Below are 20,745 nucleotides of genomic sequence, written 5' to 3'. Positions count from 1 at the left end.
GCTATGGAAATTTCAACCTGGAAATGGGAAGTGATCAATATGGATTTTATTGTAGTCTTACCTCATTCTCGGCGTAAGTATGACTCCATATGGGTAATCGTTGATAAACTTACGAAATCAGCCCATTTTCTTCTGGTCAAAACTACATATTCAGCAGAAGATTATGCAAGGTTGTATCTTAAGGAGATAGTGCGACTTCATGGTGTTCCAGTATCTATTATCACAGATAGGGGAGCACAATTTATAGCTAAATTCTAGAAGTCCTTACAAGAAGGTTTGGGAACTCAAGTGAGACTCAGCACAGCATTTCATCCACAGACTGATGGACAAGATGAACGCACTATTCATACCTTAGGATATGTTACGGGCATGTATAATAGACTTCAGAGGTAGTTGGGATACTCATTTTCCACTTATTGAATTTGCTTATAATAATAGTTATCATTCCAGCATCCAGATGGCCCCGTATGAAGCTCTATATGGAAGGAAGTGTAGATCACCAATTGGATGGTTTGAGATAGGAGAGACACAACTAATAAGTCCAAAATTGATTCAGCAAGCGTTGGAAAATATCAAGCTTATTCGAGACCGATTGTTGACAGCTCAAAGTCGCCAAAAGTCTTATGTGGACAATCGTCGACGAAACATGAAATTCCAAATCAATGATTGGGTGTTCTTAAAGGTGTCGCCGATGAAAGGTGTAATGAGATTCGGCAAGAAGGGAAAGCTTAGTCCCCGGTATATTGGGTCTTATAAGATTGTACGCAAGGTGGGCCAAGTGGCCTATGAACTAGATTTACCTCCGGAACTTGAATCAGTCCATCCAGTTTTTCATGTTTCAATGCTTCACAAATGTGCTAGGGATCCTTCTAGAGTTGTGCCGGTAGATGATGTTCAAGTTACCGAGAAGTTGGTTTATGAAGAGGTACCCATTGCTATACTAGCTAGGCAAGTGCGCAAACTCAGGAACAAAGAGGTAGCCTCAGTCAAGGTCTTATGGAGAAGCAATAATAAAGAAGAAATGACTTGGGAGGCAGAAGAAGATATGAATTCCAGATATCCGCAATTGTTTACACCCCCAAAAGAGGTTCAAGATGAGACACCATTGTCATAAGGTATGTAATGATTTCTTTTAATATTTTTGGTCGTGTGTGGCCATGTTTTCTTGCCATTGTTATTGTAGCCCTGTGAGGCGATGTTATTGTGGGTTGTTGTGACGGGATGGTAGTACCATATTACAGGGGAAACTCTGGCGAAATTTCTGTAGAATCCCCGAGAACTTAACATTCGAGGACGAATGTTCTTAAGGGGGAAAATGTTACACCTCGGACATTTTAATACGTTGAGTTGTGAATAGACTAATGCAAGCTTAAGGGGAACATGGAATCCATATGGCTTTAAGGAGATTACTTGATGGCTTCAAAGTGTATACGACAAGATCTTGAAGTTATATGACTCGGAGAAACCAAGTTCGTCGAAGGAAGTGAAGTATAAGTTATGTCCGGGAAGATTTTGTAATAACCGAGCTTATGTTGATTTAGTAATGTCTTGAAGAGAAGCTATAAGGCTCCTTAGATGGTTAATGAAGTATTATGCAAGTGCCAAGAAGGTTCCACAAGGATTGGAAGTCAAACGAATCGACGAAAATGATTTCGGAAAATGTGAGTTATACGACAACTTATACGGTCTGTATAACTTTATACGGTCCGTATAAAGGTCCGTATAACATTCCAGAGGAAGGTCAGTCCCTGGTGGTATTATACGACCACTTATACGGACCACATAAGTGTCCGTATAATATAGATGGGCCACTTTTTTCCAGATTTTTCTCTTTCTATATATATATAACCGAAGTTCTTATTTTTCATTTCCCACGTTCTCCACGCCTCTTGAGAGTTCTAGAAAGTTCCAAACACCACATCAACACATATCCAAGAGAAATCAAGGATTAATCATCAAGAATTAGCAGAATCAAGTGCAAAAAGGTTCATTAGGGTTTGTGCAAGTCAAGATTTCCTTTGGAATTGAAGTTGGGGTTTTCTCAAGTGAAGTATCTTCATCCAAAGATCATTACTACATAATCAAAGGTGAGTTTTACACCTATTTCATGTTATTAAAGGTATTGAGTGGTTGAAAGACTTGGATTAGAGAAGAATGTAGAATATGAGCTCAAATATGGAAATAAGGGTATTTTGAGTAGTAAGCTAAATTGAGTCATGATTCTTAGTATGAGATGAGTATAATCTTGTTATGAATGATGCTAATGACGTTGAGGAAGTGTTATGTGAAGAATGAATATGATGTTGTACTATAGTAATGGTTATGGATGACTTTGAAGGTGAATTTGGGAAGTAAACAATGTTTAACTTGAAGAATTTATTGATTATGATATTATGGGTGTTGCTATTGATGTCAAAACAAAGGAAATGTTGCCCAATTTTCGTTAGCCCTTAATCAGTTTAGATTAGACTTAAGCATGATTCAAATAATCTAATGTAGTACGAATTCTCTTGAATGTAGAGTTGTGAACTTCGAAGGAGAACGCTTAGTCGCTAAGGAGATGTAAAGGTATGTAAGGCTAGTCTTTTCTTTCATAAGGCATGGTTCATGTATTATATCTTCTATATCTTCCATGACCTTCTTACATCTCAAAAGTTAAAAGTGCATGATTCGTATGATAATGATGATGACGATGATGTTATTTCTAGAAATTCCGAGGCTCATGAGATAATATTATTACAAGTTTGATAATCCTATTTTCATGATTTCATTGATATTATTTCTTGTTGTTGTCTCACCTCATGAGATTAGTTCTTTCAAGGTGAGACATAGCTATGATGATGATTCCATAATGTAATCGGAGGTTACCGACCTTACGTCACTCCGATAGAGTTGTAGCTTTCACTTGGGCTCTCATGCATGCTCTATGTTATGTATATGTATGATTACACCGCGCCTATATGGCCGGGCAGACACCACTACACCGGGTGTAGTGGGCAGCTATGATGATTACACTGTGCCTATATGGCTGGGCAGACACCACTAGTGGACGGCTTGAGATGAATACCCCGAATGCGGGCTAATAATGATCACACCGTACCTATATGGTTGGACAACTTATATATATGTATATATGATATGATGTTATTTAATATAAAATCTAGCATGCATGATTCCGCCTTAAGAGGCAATCATTTACAGGTTATCCCTTCACTTTATGTTCTCTCATTTCTGTATTATGTTTGATATGCATGCCTTGCGTACTCAGTCCATTATTTGTACTGACGTTCCTTTTCGTTTATGGACGCTGTGTTCATACCCACAGGTAGGCAAGGAGACGGACCGGATTCCTAAGAGCTTATCAACAGATATACAGGAGCACTCCATTACACCGGAGTTGCCAAATTTTGGTATATTCTTGTGTGTACATATTGAAGCATGGCAAGATCCTATCCCGCCCTTATGATTTTCGTGTTCTAGAGGCTCATAGATACTTATGTGTAGGTAATAGATGTTATGTGACCTCCTTAGTGGAGGCCTTGTACATCATTTTTATAGCCTTATGAGCCTATGTGTATATATATGTTTCAGGAGGTATTTAGTGATCATTCATAGTAAATCTTGATTTGAGAAATTTTATATATATGTTCAGGTTGGGTACGATAGTTAGCATGATGAGTGGTACTCGGTAACCAGCTTCTGGTACCCGTCATGGCCCACTAATTGGGTCGTGACATTTTTGAAGTCCACTCATTTCCAAAAACTTAGTTTTCTGTTTGCAGGAAAAATTATACAATCGTTCATCATTTAAATCACGGGCTTATGCCCAAAGTCTGTTACTTAACATTTGAAGGAACGTTTTTGCCTTGTTTTGATCTTGAACCAATTCCACTTAACCAAATCCCATTTTTTAGACTTAACTGTAACTTTGAAATAGTTGTAAATTTTAATAATTTGTGTTTAAGTTTCAATCTTAGAAAATGGTTATTATCCGAATTTTAAAACCAATTTGGCGACTTTCCTAAATCACTAATCATTTCCTAAGTTCTACATCCATATGATTCCAACAATTCACAAGTGTTTTTACAAATTCATTTTTCACATAAATAAATGTAAAAGGAGAAGTTTAGGCTGGTGGGCCTACCTTAGCCCATCAGTTAACTATTTTCACCCATAGCTGAGCCTTCACCATTTTCACCCATGGTTGGGCCTTCATGCAAATATTAGCTTCCCTTTTCTCATGCGAACTCAATGAAGTAGTTCGGCCTCTGGCCCAACAGGTTTAATGCAATGGTGGGCTTGAACGGCCAAGTTGAGTTTATAGGGAACAACAAGGAATAAAGATTAGTATCTACTTCTAAGCACTCAAATAACATGTAATTAGATAGAATAAAACATGCAAACCCAACAAACATGTAGATAAAATAAGTGGCCTGAAAAACCAACAAGCCTCTAAGTAAAACAAATACAGGCCTAAATTAGTTGTCAAAGGCAAAACAAATAGATTGGGCCAAACACATATCAGATTCAATACAACGGCCCAACAAGTATAAGAGATGAAGCAGGCCTCAAAAATGAAGGAAACACTCAACAGCAGCCCATACTAATCAAAGTGATACATGTCATATACACCAAATATACATATTGGGTGCATACAGAGCTGAATATACTCTTTATATTCGAGCACATCCCCTTTGTATACCACAGAACATCAGTCACATAAATGAAGAAGCAGAAAAGGGATATCATGGCTGAGGCATTTAAGGGATATCATGCCTGAGGCATTTAACACTAAGGGGATTCCATGTAAGCATCAACAAATAGGATTAAAATAACATAAAACAATGTACAACCTTAATATGTATGATATAAAGGTTCCTAAATCCAATAGTAATATAGTTATATGGGACAGTAACATTAAACCAAAAGGGGGAAACTCATGATTCAAATATATCCATTTCACTAGTTCATTTAACTATTTAGGAGCGTCCTAGAAGACATGAATTCACATGAGGTAACCCCAGTAACTTAGGGAGAGGGATTTGAACTGAGTTAGCTAGAAACTCAAAGTTCTCCTCCCTTCCTTTTAGTCCTAGGTAAGTCACACTCATGTTTTATCCACACCCTAAGTGCCAACCTCCCTTAATCTTTAAGTCTCTCAATTACTCAAACAAACAGACATCAACTTCAAACTATACATCTTGATCCTGTGATCATGTTCAGCCCCAAGTCAATAAAGACACATAAAGGGAGAGCAGATATGCAATTTCACAACTAGCTGTTAAGGCAAACAACATCAAAAAGGCTTTAGACCCTTCAGGTCATGTAAAAATACATGCTTGACTCCATTTCACTCTAGGATAGTCACTTATGAGACTTAGTTGAGACATGTTTTCCTTTTAATGAAGATATATCAACATTATAATCTCTGTAGGTTTAAACAAGTATCACATCAAAGTGTACACTCCATAGATTCATGTAATATTCTAGAATTAGTTTAATGATGGTAAACAGGTTCAAACTCAACAGGGTATGATCACACAGCAACATAATTATCATTTTATTCCATTAGTGAGCCTCAAATATTATTACAGAATTCATTATTACAGAATTCAATAGAGCAGCAATGCCGGTTCAAAGATACTGAATTGAGTTCGACATGCTTTTCAATCCTTTTGAGACATATTCAGAGATCCACAGCACCAGATTAACAACAAACTCGACTACATAGACCCTATAACTTAGGCAGGGTCACTAAGGGGAGCATAAAAGGGGTCTTGGTCATTTAATAAGCCAAGTCATATGTCATTTAGCCTCAATGGACATAGCCTTAGGTCTAGGCAGACTCAAACAAGCTTGCACATAATTTAACATCAGGGTTCAATAGCATCAACATACAGCAGCATCTATATGCTTCAATCATATATATAAGCCAACTAAACCAGCAAACAATCCAAGCATAGGCATTTTGGTGGCAGTCTTGACTAAATAGTATGCTAGAATTGATGTGGAATCTATCAAACCAACAGCTCATGTGTTTAAACAAAGAATCTCACATTGACAGTACCACATAAAGAAACATGGATAACATGCTTTTCATACATTCCTTAACTTATAAACATAAAGATCCAAACAGGGTTACACATCTAACATTACATGCTGAATATAACTATATCGATCAAACATATAGCTAAACCTAGGAAATTTAAGTGAAATGGACCATAAATCATACATATTTCTATGGACTGTACACTAATCATGCTTAGGTCATACAGCAGGAATTTAAGGCTAATATACTAATTACAATACATAATGCTAAGCTAACATATAACTGAGTACATGTTTAAACTAAAATTAAACTAACAAATATGCTAATCACATAATTAATAGCAAACTAGGCATACAATCAGGCTTAGAACAGTATGCTACTCAATAAAATCATAGACTAAATATGACTACATTATACATTCAACCTAAGACTAACAGAATTAACATAACTACATATCACATGTCTAACTAAAGCAGGATAATAAAAACATTAACCACATAATCAATCTAATCTAAGCACACAATTAGCATCTAACTACTACAGAGACTAAAAAAATTAAAAGGGACAAGAAAATTACCTTTTGTATATGCAGCCTTGGAAGAGATCGAACTTTGGAAGATCTTTTGCTCCCTTAACCTCAACGCTCAGCCACAAAACCCACACATAAACACAGAAAAATAACTTAAAATTTTACTCAAACTATTAAAGTTTTGCAGCAAAGTGCTAAAAAAACTTAGGTATTTCGAGTTTTTGTGAATATATTCGATATTCCGTCTTCAGGTCCATAGGATTGGGGCTCTTTATATAGAACCCCCAAATTCGTGAGAAACCCTAGTTCCTCGATGTGGGACTTTCAATTTTTTGGGTGTAAAAACCCTCAATACAACATTCAATGAATACGATTTGAAGTATATAATATACCAAGGGTAAGTTTTGAACCCTAACGGCTCGATCTAGTCGGTTCTGCACGAACCAATAAGATTCGTGGATTCAAAATCGCAACAAGACAAATTCCATTAAGGAATTGGTCCTTGGCTGAGCAGAAAAGCAAAAGAAAGGGAGAAAGGGGATTTTTTACCTCTTTGGATAGTGGAGTCACGGTGGGTGTTGATGAGAGAAGGTAAGAGCATTAACTGCTCTTGCCCAAAATTGTCACACCATCCTGTGGTAACTCTGACTTGCCTGAAAATTTGCCATTTCCGGCAATAGGTGACGTGGAGCTATGATAATCGCTTGAGGCGGCTAGGTTTCTTACCCTTTTGCCCCTCAAGTATAAAATGAGACCTGAATAGGTCTTTGGTATAGATATTGAGCTATTGGGCCGGGTCTGGTCTGATTTGGACTGGGCCTCGTCGGTTTTAAAAAAGAGGGAGCAGGATGGGTCCAATGTACATATATACATGCGATATACACATGTATATGTACAGACGAGTGTATATCTGCGTATATGGGGGTGTGGGGGGGGGGGGGGGAGGGTAAACATGCAACTTGGTAAAATGACCATAGGTAAATTAAACCAATGAATTTGGCTATCTTAATTAAGGCCATAATTGACTAACAATTGATTATTTCAATTTTAGCCGCAACTAGTCACATAACAAATAATTTTCAAATATAACCATAATTAAACATCTAACCAATTATGATTAATTCAAAAATTACCAATGCAAATTGATTGTCCAAATTTATAAATTTGAGAGGTAAAATGATGATTTACTCAATTAATCAAATTTCTTGAATTAAACGGAGTATAATATTTGTCCATTTGACACTTGATAATTTAAACAATTAATTGAATAATTGTTTTGAGTTATTTTCTAATTAATTTGACAAGTACTTTAATATTAATAGTAAGAAAAAATGTAAAATATTTTAAATTCTTATAATATATATTTGCATTTATTTAGCCCAATGAAATGGAAAAATATCATTGAAATAATTTTTTAAAAATTGGCTCATAAAATACATATTTCACCCCTTTCGAGATCCAAGAATACTGGGTAATTAAATAAAATTATGGGAGGTCAAAAATTAGGTTTCAACAATGACGCAAACTACACGAAATTTTTTGAGGTGTAACACCGACGAGCAATGATTCCAGGTGTTATGATATGTTTTGATATGGGGAAATATGTTATGATATGTTTTGATATGAGAAATATGTTATGATATGATATTATGCTCAACCTCTGGGAGATTATACCGGATTGTAGTGAGCGGTATATGGAACTCGCGAGTTTTGTTTACCCCGGATTTGGATAATCAATTAAAATTGTAAGTGAGGTATAGGATATGTGGCTATATCTTGTACTTATTTGATAGAGAGAAGAAATATATGAATATGCTATAAAGGAGCAATTGATGATCAATGGTTTGCTATGTACTCGTGTATCTATAAATACATAAACGGTATTTGATTTAGGAAACGTAAGAATTAAGCACAACAAATATAGATCGAATCTGATATATTGAGAGGGAGATTTGTATATTTTGCTATTACAAGAGTTCTTGGTAATGTAGAAGCCAACCCTCTAAAAGGAGGACAATGCCCCCTATTTATCATGTTTCCCCATGGGCTTCATACAACATAAAAAATAATAGAATAAAGAAAAAGTTCTGAGTTGGATTAGGTAGACCGTACGATCTGACACCCGTACGACTGGCAGTTGAGCGTAGCAGGACGCCATCGACGCGTGGCAACTGCGCAACGGATCTCCCGGACCACCGGCCACGATCAAACGGACATACGGCCTCGAACAACCTGGTCATGAAAGAACCGGACCAAATGATGCCCTTCCTTCGCTTCGGTCTAAGCGTTCCCCCGGTTCAGAACGGGAGTCTTCATGCACACTCTTGCCCCTTTCTTCCCTCGGCCTTTGATCTCACCGGTTTGACACATACCCGGTTTTTACCGTATACAAGTTTCCCATGTGTCATGGCTTTGTGGCAAAGCCCTTAGCATGTGTATATCAAGTTTTTGCTTTGGCCAGTTGTATTGCATATCACTTGCATTCCTATCATCCTTATTTGATTATGTCGATTTCATGATATATCCATGTGATTTGATGAAAAGATTTGACCTTATGCCTGTAATTGATATTACGTGAACTTGTCATTAATTAAAATCGAATGGACTATTAGCTGAAGCTAAGAAGAAAGATTTAAGCCTGTAAACCCCATTTAATTATGGAAAGGGGTGGAAATGTGATTTAAACAACTCTTAATCATTTTGTGTTTTTATATTGTCTATGGGTGTTTCTTCATTGTCGTTCTATGATGTTTATGGGTACTAATGTTGTACGCATACTACACTTGCTGCACTTTTGTGCAGATACGGATCCGCATTCCAGTTTGTGATTTCGTGGCTGATCGCGAGGCGGTGATTCGAGACATCCAGGGTGAGCTACATTGTCACCCGTGGCCCTTGGGACTCTCTTCCTATTTACTTTTTGTACTTGATTTATACACAGTTTATTTCGTCCCATGGGACTTATATTTTAGATTTTTGTTATGTTCTTGTACGACTTAGATTAGATTTTGGGAATATGCTATGTGGGCTTTGTAGTATTTATATAATAGAGACTTAAGATAATCTTGTCATTACTTTCTCTTACTTGATAATATTTATCTAAGCAATTGTGAATGGTTCGCCTTCCGGTCGGATAGTGTTGGTGCCATGATGACTGTGATTTGGATTGTGACAATAAATGCTCGTAAAGTTAAATTCCTAAAGTGAATTTTGGGGACAAGCTGGGGGGGGGGGGGGGGGGGGGATTTTATGTATTCTTTACCTTTATAAAAGCCCACAACACACCATCAAAATAACTTCGTCATTTTATTCTTTCTTTTCTTTTGGTCTCCATAAAAACCTGCTACTATTTATCCTCCTGTTTGGCGTGTTTTGCTCAGGCAGAAGGTAATACACTTCCTTCCATTTGGACACAATTAGTTTTTTCTGGCAATTTGTTATTTGGGGGCTGTATTTAGGGGATAATGTATAATTTTAATATTCTCTTTATTTTAGGTTATGTGTCACACTTTATTTCTTACTGGGTTAAGAAAAAATATTACTTATAATCTTAAAATCAATTCAATGTTAAAAATTAATTGAAGGTCAGCCAATTTCAAATAACCCAGGCTGAGACTAGCATAATATATATGATTAGAAATGGGTTTTAACTTTTAAATACTAATTGTGGAAGATAATTTTCACACTCAGACAACCCAATGAAGAAGTAAAAGTATGTTTTCGCTATGTAAAATTTGAAATAGTTAATGCGAGATGCATTAACGATGACACATAACGGGATTTACAAAATAGGCTTGGCAACACTCCCTAGCCCTTAACAATTTAGCGATTAATTTATTCAGGGTTAGAAATCTTATAGATTTTTCAAAAATTTACAGAGCATTCTCAAAATGATGGAGTACAATATATATATATATATACATGTTAAGAAGGAAATGACCAGTATATATACTACAATAATACTCCCTTCGTCCCATTTTATATGAAGTTGTTTGACCAGGCATGCAATTTAAAATATAAAGGAAGACTTTTAAAATTTATGGTTTAAAAAATTCATAAAAATTTGTGTAGCCAGAAATTATTTCATCAAAGGTAAAAATGTAAATTTAAAGTTGTGCTACTAAATATAGAAATGTATCATTCTTTTTGTGACTGATTAAAAAGGAAAGAGTGTCGTATAAATTGGGATAGAAGGAATATTTATTTTTTAATAGGTGACACTCTAGTATTTCTTGTTTATTAAAGATCCACCATCCACAACCTCTGCGGTTAAGATCTCAATTGAGAACTCACATTCTGGAGTTGAAGGATTAATTGTGCTGATCTCAGCGCCTATCAATTCGCATTTATGTATATTCTGATTTGCCGTTTGGTAACGTATATTGTATGCATAAGAGACCTTCTGTGTAAAACTGAGGCGATCACAAGTTGCACCAGCGCCCAAGGAACTACAGTCTGAGGTGTAACAGGCGTACTCGTAATCTTGCAACACTAGCGTCTCGTTGTGATCGGTCTTACCATCAAACACACACCATCTGCTTGGCAACAGCACTATACCTGTTCAGGATATATATATATATACATATAATATATGTATATATATAGCTAAGAAGTCATGAGTTTTAAATTTCACTAACACACCAAAAAGAAAAAGAAATTAACCAATGGAAGAGAATTAGAATACACGTATTGAGACATAATATAGTTAAAGAGAAGGGGGTTCAGAACCCCCTCGGCTATGCCTGGCTCCGCCTCTGCTATGATCCACTACCTAGATAATTATAAAGCTAAATTATTCTATGTTAAGGTACTATGAGAATGCCACAACACAGATGGAGCAAGTGGAGGTAATCTAGATGTGAGTGCATATGCTTTTTGGGTGAGAGATCATATATATATATATATATGCGCACCAGCACAACAAATACAGAGGATAACAAACATGAAAGCAAAAGTTGTTGCAATAAGGCAAACTCTTCAGTACTACCAGAAATATGACATTAGTGTAGTGATGATAGAAATTGACTCAAAACTGCTGCAACAGAACATTCAAAGGAACTGGAAACAACATTGGGAACTAGTAGAGTTGATTTAGGAGATCTAACATGATATGGTTACATGTCGAGCTCGTATTACATATATAGTCAGAGAAGGAAACAACTTGTAGATTACGTAGCCAACCATGCTCTGGCAGGGGCGGAGCCAGGATTTTCAGCAAGGGTGTTCATATTTTAGGTTAGGGGATGTGTGAGGGGGAAAAAAAAAAAACAACGCATGAAAAACACAATGCCTCTAATGCAAAAATAAAAAAATTGTGCCACAACTGGGATTCGAACTCGCGTCCTGAGCAAGAGTTTGCACACCCTTAGCTGCTGGACTATCCTTTGTTTCTACGTCAAGGTTGTTCATTACTAGTAGATATCCACAAAGTTCTATATTTGACATAGGCATCCGACAATTTTTTCGGGTGTTCATATGAACACCCTTGAGTAGGTGTGGCTCCGCCACTGTGCTCTGGAGACATCATATAAGCTACCGGCAGAAGACTTTGAGGAATTTCCAAAAATGGGGAGAAAAAAAAATACTCAAACATGAATAAAGCTCAAGTTCCATACTTGACAATCAAAATATGGAAAATCGTTCAAGACAGTTTAGAAAAATGGAGCTCTACTGGAAACTTTTCACACTCTTAATGATAGTTATTTACACTTCAAAGAAGGAACAACACTATACAGTTAGCTTAGCACCATGTAAAGTTGATTTGATGATTTTCTTCATCAAGTTAACTATAGCTTTTCTTTTTTACTGCTAGCTCTAATTTTGGACACTATGTAATACTAGTTACTTTTCATTTCAGTTTTTTTATGATTAACAAAAAAGTTCTGTTAGGTTCCTACCTAACAGAATAAAAAATTTCCATAAAAGGGTAATAACCATAATTTTATTATGTAATGTTAGTACCTTTCAAAAATAATTATAATTATAAATTAAGAAAATATTAGACACAATATGAAACCTAATTCCGTTGTAAATAAATTTTTTTTCCTGATTTTGAACTATTTCCTTTCCAGTCTACCACTTTTCTCTCTCTATCGTCAATACTGCCATTACAACATTAGAAAACTACATTGTTGCAGTTATTAGGTTATTTCTCTTTTTCTTCCTTAAATTCTTGTTCAGTTCATCTATCGTTCTTGTTCCATTGAGACCTAATTCATGACATTATCATTCATAAGAAAAATAATGTGTAAGAGGGAATTAGATAATATGAAGAAGAGGTTGGAAGGGATGGAAGATGGAGAAAATTATCCATATTCTCTGATAACTAAACATTTTAGATGAGATGATCATACAATTCAACATAAGTAGTACCTTTGGCGACAGAAGGTTTGATATCTCGGTCTTGCATGGTGAAATCAATTTTATACTTTGGTTGACCATCGAGTTTATAGATACCCCAATGTCGCTGATAAGGGCCATATTCTAGCTCATTCTTATTCTCATCAGTTAAGGATTGAAGATACATACTTATATCCCAATTTGGGCGTAGTGGAGTTCCTTCCTTCCTTGCAATATATTTCAAAAGGCCACGATAAAATCTTTCAGCATTTTCCACATTTGCACCAATGTATCCATCTGTAGGCCAACCAATTTGCCCGATAATAATCTCCATATCACCATAACCTACCTTTGTTAGAGCACAAACAAGCGTATCATAAATGAAAGTGAAGAGATTATTGTAGGTGTTATTGCCATCTATGATTTTGAACTTGGATTTATTATCGAAGAAAGCAAAGTCTGCATCAAATCCGTATCTATAAATCGTATAGATTGGGAAAACGTTGATAACGAAAGGGCCACCAGTTTTGTTAATGTAATCAAGGAATTCAATCATTTCGTCCTTTATATCTTCTCGAAAATCACCTTCTGATGGCTTGTTCACTTTTATTAAGACATCCGTGAAATGGGGAGTTGTAACTTTGAGATCTCGTAGGTTAAAGCCATCAAGAGAATCTCTAGTCATATTCAGGAAATGAACAATATTGTTAAATCGATCTTTCTTATATAATGATTTCAGAAAAGGTTCGTTCCCCACGTACAAATACCTACAAATCGATAAGTTATGTATGAGTCGAGTTCAAATCTAACAATGAGACAAAAATATTGAATTTGGTGAAAAGAATTGAGGAATAAAATTCCAATGGATAGAAAAATAATAGATGGTTTGTTAATAGAATTACCCTATATTTCATGTGCTGATATAAAGTAGCAAGTATATATCAAACGAAATTGTCGAGGTGGGGTTTAGGTGATTCGAACACCATCAGTATAGAAAAAAGTAGAAATGAATTCATCACATCACATGTACCTGAATTTAACTCCTTTGTCGATATATTGTTTCACACGATCATAAATAAAGTCATCCAATTGTTTTTTCTCCTTCATTGTTTGGAGAAAACGCGCTTGTATGGTTATGATGACACCGATATTGGTGTCAGCAAGAGCATCGAGAACATTAAAGCTTGGTTGAAAAATTCTCACCCCTGAAATTCGATTCTGTAAGAGTAAATCCACCACCATCGACGGAACAAACTTTTGTGTTGACATCCTCCCCCAATTTACGGCCAAGTAGGCGCCAACATGAATCCCACTAGACAAGAATATCAGTAACATGAATAAATATATCCATAACGAACTTATGATTTTATACATTCTTGTCTGGATTTGGGTTTTCTAATTCTTCAATCGGGCTATGAACTTTTTAATAAGAGTAAGAATATTGTATGAATAATGTTAAAGGCCCCGTTCGTGCAATGTCTGGGCGCTTATAATGCAGCTCGCCCTTTTAGAGGAGTCCGCCCATGACCATATTTATGAATTTAAGCCAGCATGAGGGATGGAATGAGATTTGGGGAAGAGAAAAAAGGATCATACGAGGTTTGGTTTTTCAAAGATTTTTGGCATGCATGTTCAACATACAATGAAACTATAGGGATTCTTGTCCTTCTAAGTTCTATCTATGATGTTGTGTTTTTGTGGGTAAAGCATGCTTGTCGGAAAAATGTTTAATAGTTGTTCTCACATTCTCAAACTACCATAAAATATTATAAGATGATGAACATGATCTTCTATCGTCTTTGACTAGTAAATAAACGTTTGTCTTGCAATAGAACTTTTAACTAAAGGTTCAAAAATTCTACAATCATAATGTATTATTTCCTAATACTAATAAAAAATCACTAAAGTTCTCATCTAACGTTGAGTGGAGAAATCATATAACCAAGTCGTATATACATTAAAATGAGCAGAGCCATAGCTTACCTCTAACTAGATTATAACTTTGAATTGAACCATGTCCATATTGAACTCATCTTCCACATAAATGGACGGTGGCTCCTTTATATTTGAAAGATATCAAAAACGAATGTTACTCCCTCCGTTTCAATTTATATGAACCCATTTGACTGGGCACGACATTTAAGAAAGAGGGAAGACTTTTGAAACTTATGGTTCAAAATAAGCCTTGAAAAATTATGTGGCTGTAAAGTGAATTTGTTTCTAAATTTGGAAAGAGATTCATTTTGGCACGGACAAAAAAAGAAATAGGTTCAAACAAATTGAAACAGAGAGAGTATATCCATATCATATATTCAAATCTATATCTATATATCTATATATAATATAAAGCTAGGCATAGACAAGGTGATGTGGCACCTCTCTATGACCTAGAAACTCATTTATCTTTTTTCTCTTTTTTGAGTTTTTAATCTCTAAATCTTTATGTTATTTTTTTCCTTCCCCTATAATTAATGTGATTAATTTGTATTATATTAAATCCATTAGTAAAAGCAAGAACTTTCCCTCTCCCACGTATCTAAGACCACTAACTCCTCTTTTCTATTTTCCCTATAATTAATATGATTAATTTGTAGTAAATAAATTAGTAAAAGCACAAAACTTTTCCTCTCCCCCTCCCACATAAAGACGGCAGTGAAGATTAGCTACATAATCCAAATCACAAATATGAAGAAGCAGAGTGTATTACTAAAGATGATGAGAAGCAACTCATGACTTGATCAAAGCAGTAAGAACCATGAACTGATGCTAAGTGTTGTTTCATTTTGAGTGTGCTTTCGGTTGATGATTAGGGAACAAAAAAGACTTCCCTTTTTGAGTCACTGCTGATTTTGCCGTAAAAGAGAAGTGTTCCATGGAAAAATCCAGTAAGAAGAAAACAACGATTAAAAGATATTTTACATATGCACTCCCTCAAGACTTTGATTATTTAAAGAGTTTTGCTTTATGTTAGGTCCCCAAAAGTATTATAAATTTACGAGTTTATATATCATAATTTGTGATCCCTTTAATCATCTTCAGACTATGTATATAAGTGAGTATTCTCTTTACAATTTTCTCCTAATTATTTTTTTCAATTTATTCCTTTAAAATTGAGTTTTATTATTCTTACCAACTTCATTATTTTTAAAATTTCCAGAAATTCTGATCCGTTTGGATAATCATTTGTTGAGGACTTTGCCTCTCCTTTTTTGTGTTTGTTTGTTAATTATCTTATGTTGTCAATATGTAAGGTTCTTGTATATAAACTTTTCATTAGCCTTTTTTCCAAAAGAAAAACAACGGTTTGTGATTTTTGCTTAATGCACTCATTTACATTTTAGTAACATTACTAATTAATAATAAAAAAAAAGATGGTCATTTTTCATGGTATAATAAAGGAGAATGAAGCTAAAGGAAAGCAAGATTTTGATTGGAGCCAATTTTGCTTTTGATTCATCTGGTTATTATTATTACACTATTACTTGGTTATATGTAAATAATATTTTAGAATAACTTTCAGCTTATGTTCAAAATCTTATGCTATTCAACTGATAAAATCTAAGATTTTTTTTTTACAGGATAAAATTCTATCAAGTAATTGAATTTTACAAAGAATATAATATAATGCTGGTGTATAAGGAAGTGACGTGACACCTCTCTATAATTAAGAAAGTATATTATTTTCTTCATTTTCCGGCCTTTCATTTTCATTTATCCTATGAAATATGTGTCTCCTTCTTCCAAAAGGAAAGATGTAACTTTTTTAACTATTCAATTTATATGTGCGACTCTTTTCATTTTCTTATATTATAAAATGAACATTAACTTCATTGAAAGGTAAGTCTAAAACACAATATGTTTATTAATACCACATGCAAGAAATATAATGTATTGTATTATATTATGTCCGCTTTGTCTTACAGATTTTTCTTAATGTTAAAGTTAAGTGATCTTGTAATTATTCGCTCTGACAGCGTTATGATGCATTTGAATTCCTTTCGTTATTGAGTTATCATTTTTTTTTTTTTTTTTTTTTTTTGTAATAGGAAAAATTTATCTGATACATCGCAATTAAAAATGATAAAACTAAAAAGAAAGTTGCATCAAAACGTTATAAATTTTCATTTTTTTGTATTCTTTCACTTTGAGAAATGGCAAGAAGAAGAAAGAACATAAAAGAAGAAAAACAACACTAAAACATGCAAGAGTGATCCAATGAAATTAATCAGGGTCGCAGGAGTGTCACATTATCATATTTCCTGATAGCTTTTGGGGTTTCTAATGAAAGGGTAATTATATAAAAGTGGGTGAAAAACGCATGGGAGGGAAGATGAAGAGTATGCAATTAGAACTAATTGACCAGATTTTACCATTATCGTGGTCTAATAAAAAGAAGAGCTACACCCAACTGGCTCTTAATCATAGATTGACGATAACCATCCCACCAACAAAGAAGTTAATACTAAAAAAAATAAAGGATCATATTTTCTTATAGCTTTTGGGGTTTCTCAGGGAAGGGTTATTATTAGGGGTGTACAAAGTAAACCGACAAACCGCACCAAACCGATAAACCGAATCAAACCGAGAAAAAAATCCGATCATAATTGGTTTGGTTTGGTTTTAGCTAAAAAAAGTCAAACCGAACCAAACCGACCCGACATTACGTGTATTCAATTTTTAAAATATTTTATACATAAAAATATTTATTTGTAATGTAATTTATAAATATTTCTTAAATTTTTTTTATAGTTTTTTATCTAGTATCATATTATTCAAGCTTGAAATTAGAATTTTGAATGTGAATAGGTTTTATATCCTATGGATGTTATTAACTCATATAAAGTCCAAACCAAAACCAACTCAACACTAATACTAACAAAAGAAATTCAATTTATCACTAGGAATGACAATAATGTAGGATATATCTCCTTTAGTTTTGCATAATTAGTTTAGAGAGTGAAAATACATTACTTAAGTTTTTTTTTCTTGTCATGTAATTAATACGTATTAGCCGTACTTATTTTAGGATGACTTAGTATTTTTAGATTATGGTCATTTTCTTTATGGCTTATTAATTAGCAATATTTATTTTAACCGATTTTATTATCTTTTGTTGAATATTTTAATACAATGTCATCACTCTTCTCACATTTTGTGTTATTTTCTTATGAAACACTTTAATTACATAGTAAGATATTCCGAAAACAACCCGAATAACCCGAGAAAACCCGAGGTTGAAAAACCCGAATTTTATTGGTTTGGTTTGGTATATAAATTTAAAAACCCGACACAATTGGTTTGGTTTGGTGTTTAAGAAATCCGAACCAACCCGGTCCATGTACACCCCTAATTATTATATTAACTAGATTAGGTGAGCCCATGCCAACACATCATGCATGTAATTTAAGGTGATCTATATGAAAATTTAAATCTTTCTTATTTACAATCTAACTCTTAATTAGTCTGTTCATTTTCTCTTTAATTTCTTAGAATACCTGTAGTTGCAAAGGTTAAAAAGCTCATTTATTTGAAAGGTTATGAGCAAATTATAAGAGAAATTACATGCCCACATAATAGAAGCATACCACACTCTTTTCCAAATATTCTACTTACATTTAAGAATTGACTACGGAGAAAAAAAGAGTACAGAGAGTATTAAGTTATACTCTGATCCTTCTATGAAAATAACCAGAGTTTGACCTCATCTTTTGTGTTTTCATTTGCATTCATTTTCTTCTTTTTCAGTTAAATACTTATCCGTAGAAAATATAAAAATACATCTTATGAGTATAAAATTGTACTGACACTAAAACATGTAATGATGATTTTATATATTTCTTATAAGCATGTAATGGTTCAAATACAAGAAAATTTATATTTGGTCAAAAGGAAGAAAGATATTTAAATCTACCTGTTAAAATTATAAAAAATTGTAATCAAAATTTATTTTTTAATATTCAGATATTAAAAATTATTTCGTGAATGATGCAACAATAATTATTCCGTAAATAATTTGATAATATTCATGTCCTCGTGAAGTGCGGGCAAGTTAACTAGTAATTAATAAATGAAGGGTATCATTAGAATCACAAAATATGTAATTAAAGGAGAATAAAGATTGGGAGAACAACAATTAGAAGAAAAAGGTTAAACTAGCAATTAAAACACATATATACAATTAATCATCTATACTATTCTAAAAGTGGGAAGCTCCAAAGTGTAAAAGTTGGATTATTAAGATGTCTCTCAAAAGTTGAAGGACTTTTTTACCCTTCACTTAAACAGTAATGATGTAACAGTTTTGTACAAAAAAGTAAATACACATCCTAATAAATGAGTATTTAGATATAAATAGTGTATACTCTACAAATCTATTTAAACTGTTGGAATTCCCAATTTTAATTTTCACATTTTAGATGAGCATCAAATGATGCAATAAAGATGGATTAAAGAAATATAGGTGAATTGAATCTCTATTGACCGTATGCCCTTTAAGAACTGAATTATCTCTTGCAACATATTCAGTGAAAAACAACGTAATTAACTGTTTTAATTAGTATTCTTTACTCTCTCTCTCTCTCTTTATTTTCTTTCAATCACTTGGCTGTTACTCCCATGTAATTCCCCATGTCCTCAATTTGTAAAAGCCTTTGTTTATGATACTGAAAATATAATTACATATTATTTGCCTCTTGATGCACGTATGAAGAGACATTTTGAGCATTATATAAAGATGTAAGATCGGTCATTTTGAGAATCGATGCTTTGTTTTGCGTGTAGTCTATTTCAGAAGCCTCATAATAATTATTTTGACTTGCTTGCAAAATTTGAAGTCAAACAAATATCATTTGGTTCACTTTGGGAGAAGGTTATATTTTTTAATATTTGGTATTTAATTATTTGAATTAATTGCTCGTTTTGGGAAAACGTGCTCTGATTGGTGACCTAAAAATTTCGTTGGATTTGCAATATTATTTATGACCTTTAGAAATTGACGAAAGTAATTTTAGAGTTCGTTTGGTTGGTCTTGACAATTAAGTCGGTCTTAGCATTTAATATGTCTATTTATGGTGAAAAGATGGTCACGGGAAGAAATAAGATCCGGATTGTCCATTTGTTGGTTCCTTTAGCTTCGTATTGATATTTATGACTTGCGGGAATGGATGAATCAATTCCCGAAGCTGTTGGGTCAGTTTTAGGTAAAGAAAATGATATTTTGGAAATCCTTAAGTTAAGAAATGAGAATAGTTGACATGTACTATTCGTTAGGTCATTTTGATGATTTTACCTCTTTTTGCCCAAACGACTCTTCCCTTAGCTTTATTTTGGCGTATTTGACTTGCGGAGATGGGTGATGTTACAGTTCACTTTTACGCGAGGCATCAAAGCTACTTCATAACTGTGGACTCTTTTTGGATTTACTATTATTTTTTTGTCGCCGCCTAGTTATTTATGTAAATTAGGAAAATCAATTCTTAAGGTTATTTTATGGAAAACCTTATTTAGTACTAGAGTTCGGGTAAGGGTTTAGATGATTCCACTGGGAAGGTGTTAGGCACCCCGGTGTTAAAAATCCGCAGAATGCAGTTGACCTTCGAACTTTAAGAGTGTGGCTTTCGTAAATATTTGCTTAAAAAAGTGTGTTTCAAGTTTGTATACAAAGTTATGGCATATTAAAGACAATGGTTTTCAAATAAAAAAATTTCTTTCGTCAAGAGTTTAAAGTTTTTGAAGTAAAGAGTGGATTAGAATATTCTTATACCACTTTGTCGGACCAAAACACACTTAGGATTTTCCCTAACTAGAGTTCCACTTAATTTGGGTCCAA

At 34.0% G+C, this 20,745-nt stretch overlaps 1 protein-coding gene across 1 annotated transcript; it reads right to left on the bottom strand.

Annotated features, from left to right (window-relative positions):
- Window positions 1-10,404: 10,404 nt before the first annotated feature.
- On the bottom strand, window positions 10,405-14,546 carry LOC132638536 (glucan endo-1,3-beta-glucosidase 8-like). The gene is made up of 3 exons (XM_060355381.1): window positions 13,948-14,546; window positions 12,951-13,684; window positions 10,405-11,135 (listed from the first exon to the last, which is right to left on the bottom strand). Exons 1-3 carry the CDS (start codon window positions 14,289-14,291, stop codon window positions 10,801-10,803), a joined length of 1,413 nt encoding a protein of 470 aa, XP_060211364.1. The 5' UTR covers window positions 14,292-14,546; the 3' UTR covers window positions 10,405-10,800.
- Between the last annotated feature and the right edge of the window lie 6,199 nt (window positions 14,547-20,745).

The sequence above is a fragment of the Lycium barbarum genome, chromosome 4 (genome assembly GCF_019175385.1).
Source record: "Lycium barbarum isolate Lr01 chromosome 4, ASM1917538v2, whole genome shotgun sequence".
In the NCBI taxonomy this organism is placed as follows: Eukaryota; Viridiplantae; Streptophyta; class Magnoliopsida; order Solanales; family Solanaceae; genus Lycium; species Lycium barbarum.
The sequence above is the reverse complement of the archived record's forward strand: the minus strand, read 5'-3'. Positions and strand labels throughout refer to the sequence as shown.

Excerpts from the sequence above, each read along its gene's own strand:
- LOC132638536 (XM_060355381.1), bottom strand. The coding sequence starts at position 14,291 with ATGTATAAAATCATAAGTTCGTTATGGATATATTTATTCATGTTACTG. Across the intron at positions 13,685-13,947 it reads GACAAAGGAGTTAAATTCAG|GTATTTGTACGTGGGGAACG; the intron begins GTACATGTGATG and ends ATCGATTTGTAG. Across the intron at positions 11,136-12,950 it reads CAAACCTTCTGTCGCCAAAG|GTATAGTGCTGTTGCCAAGC; the intron begins GTACTACTTATG and ends TATCCTGAACAG.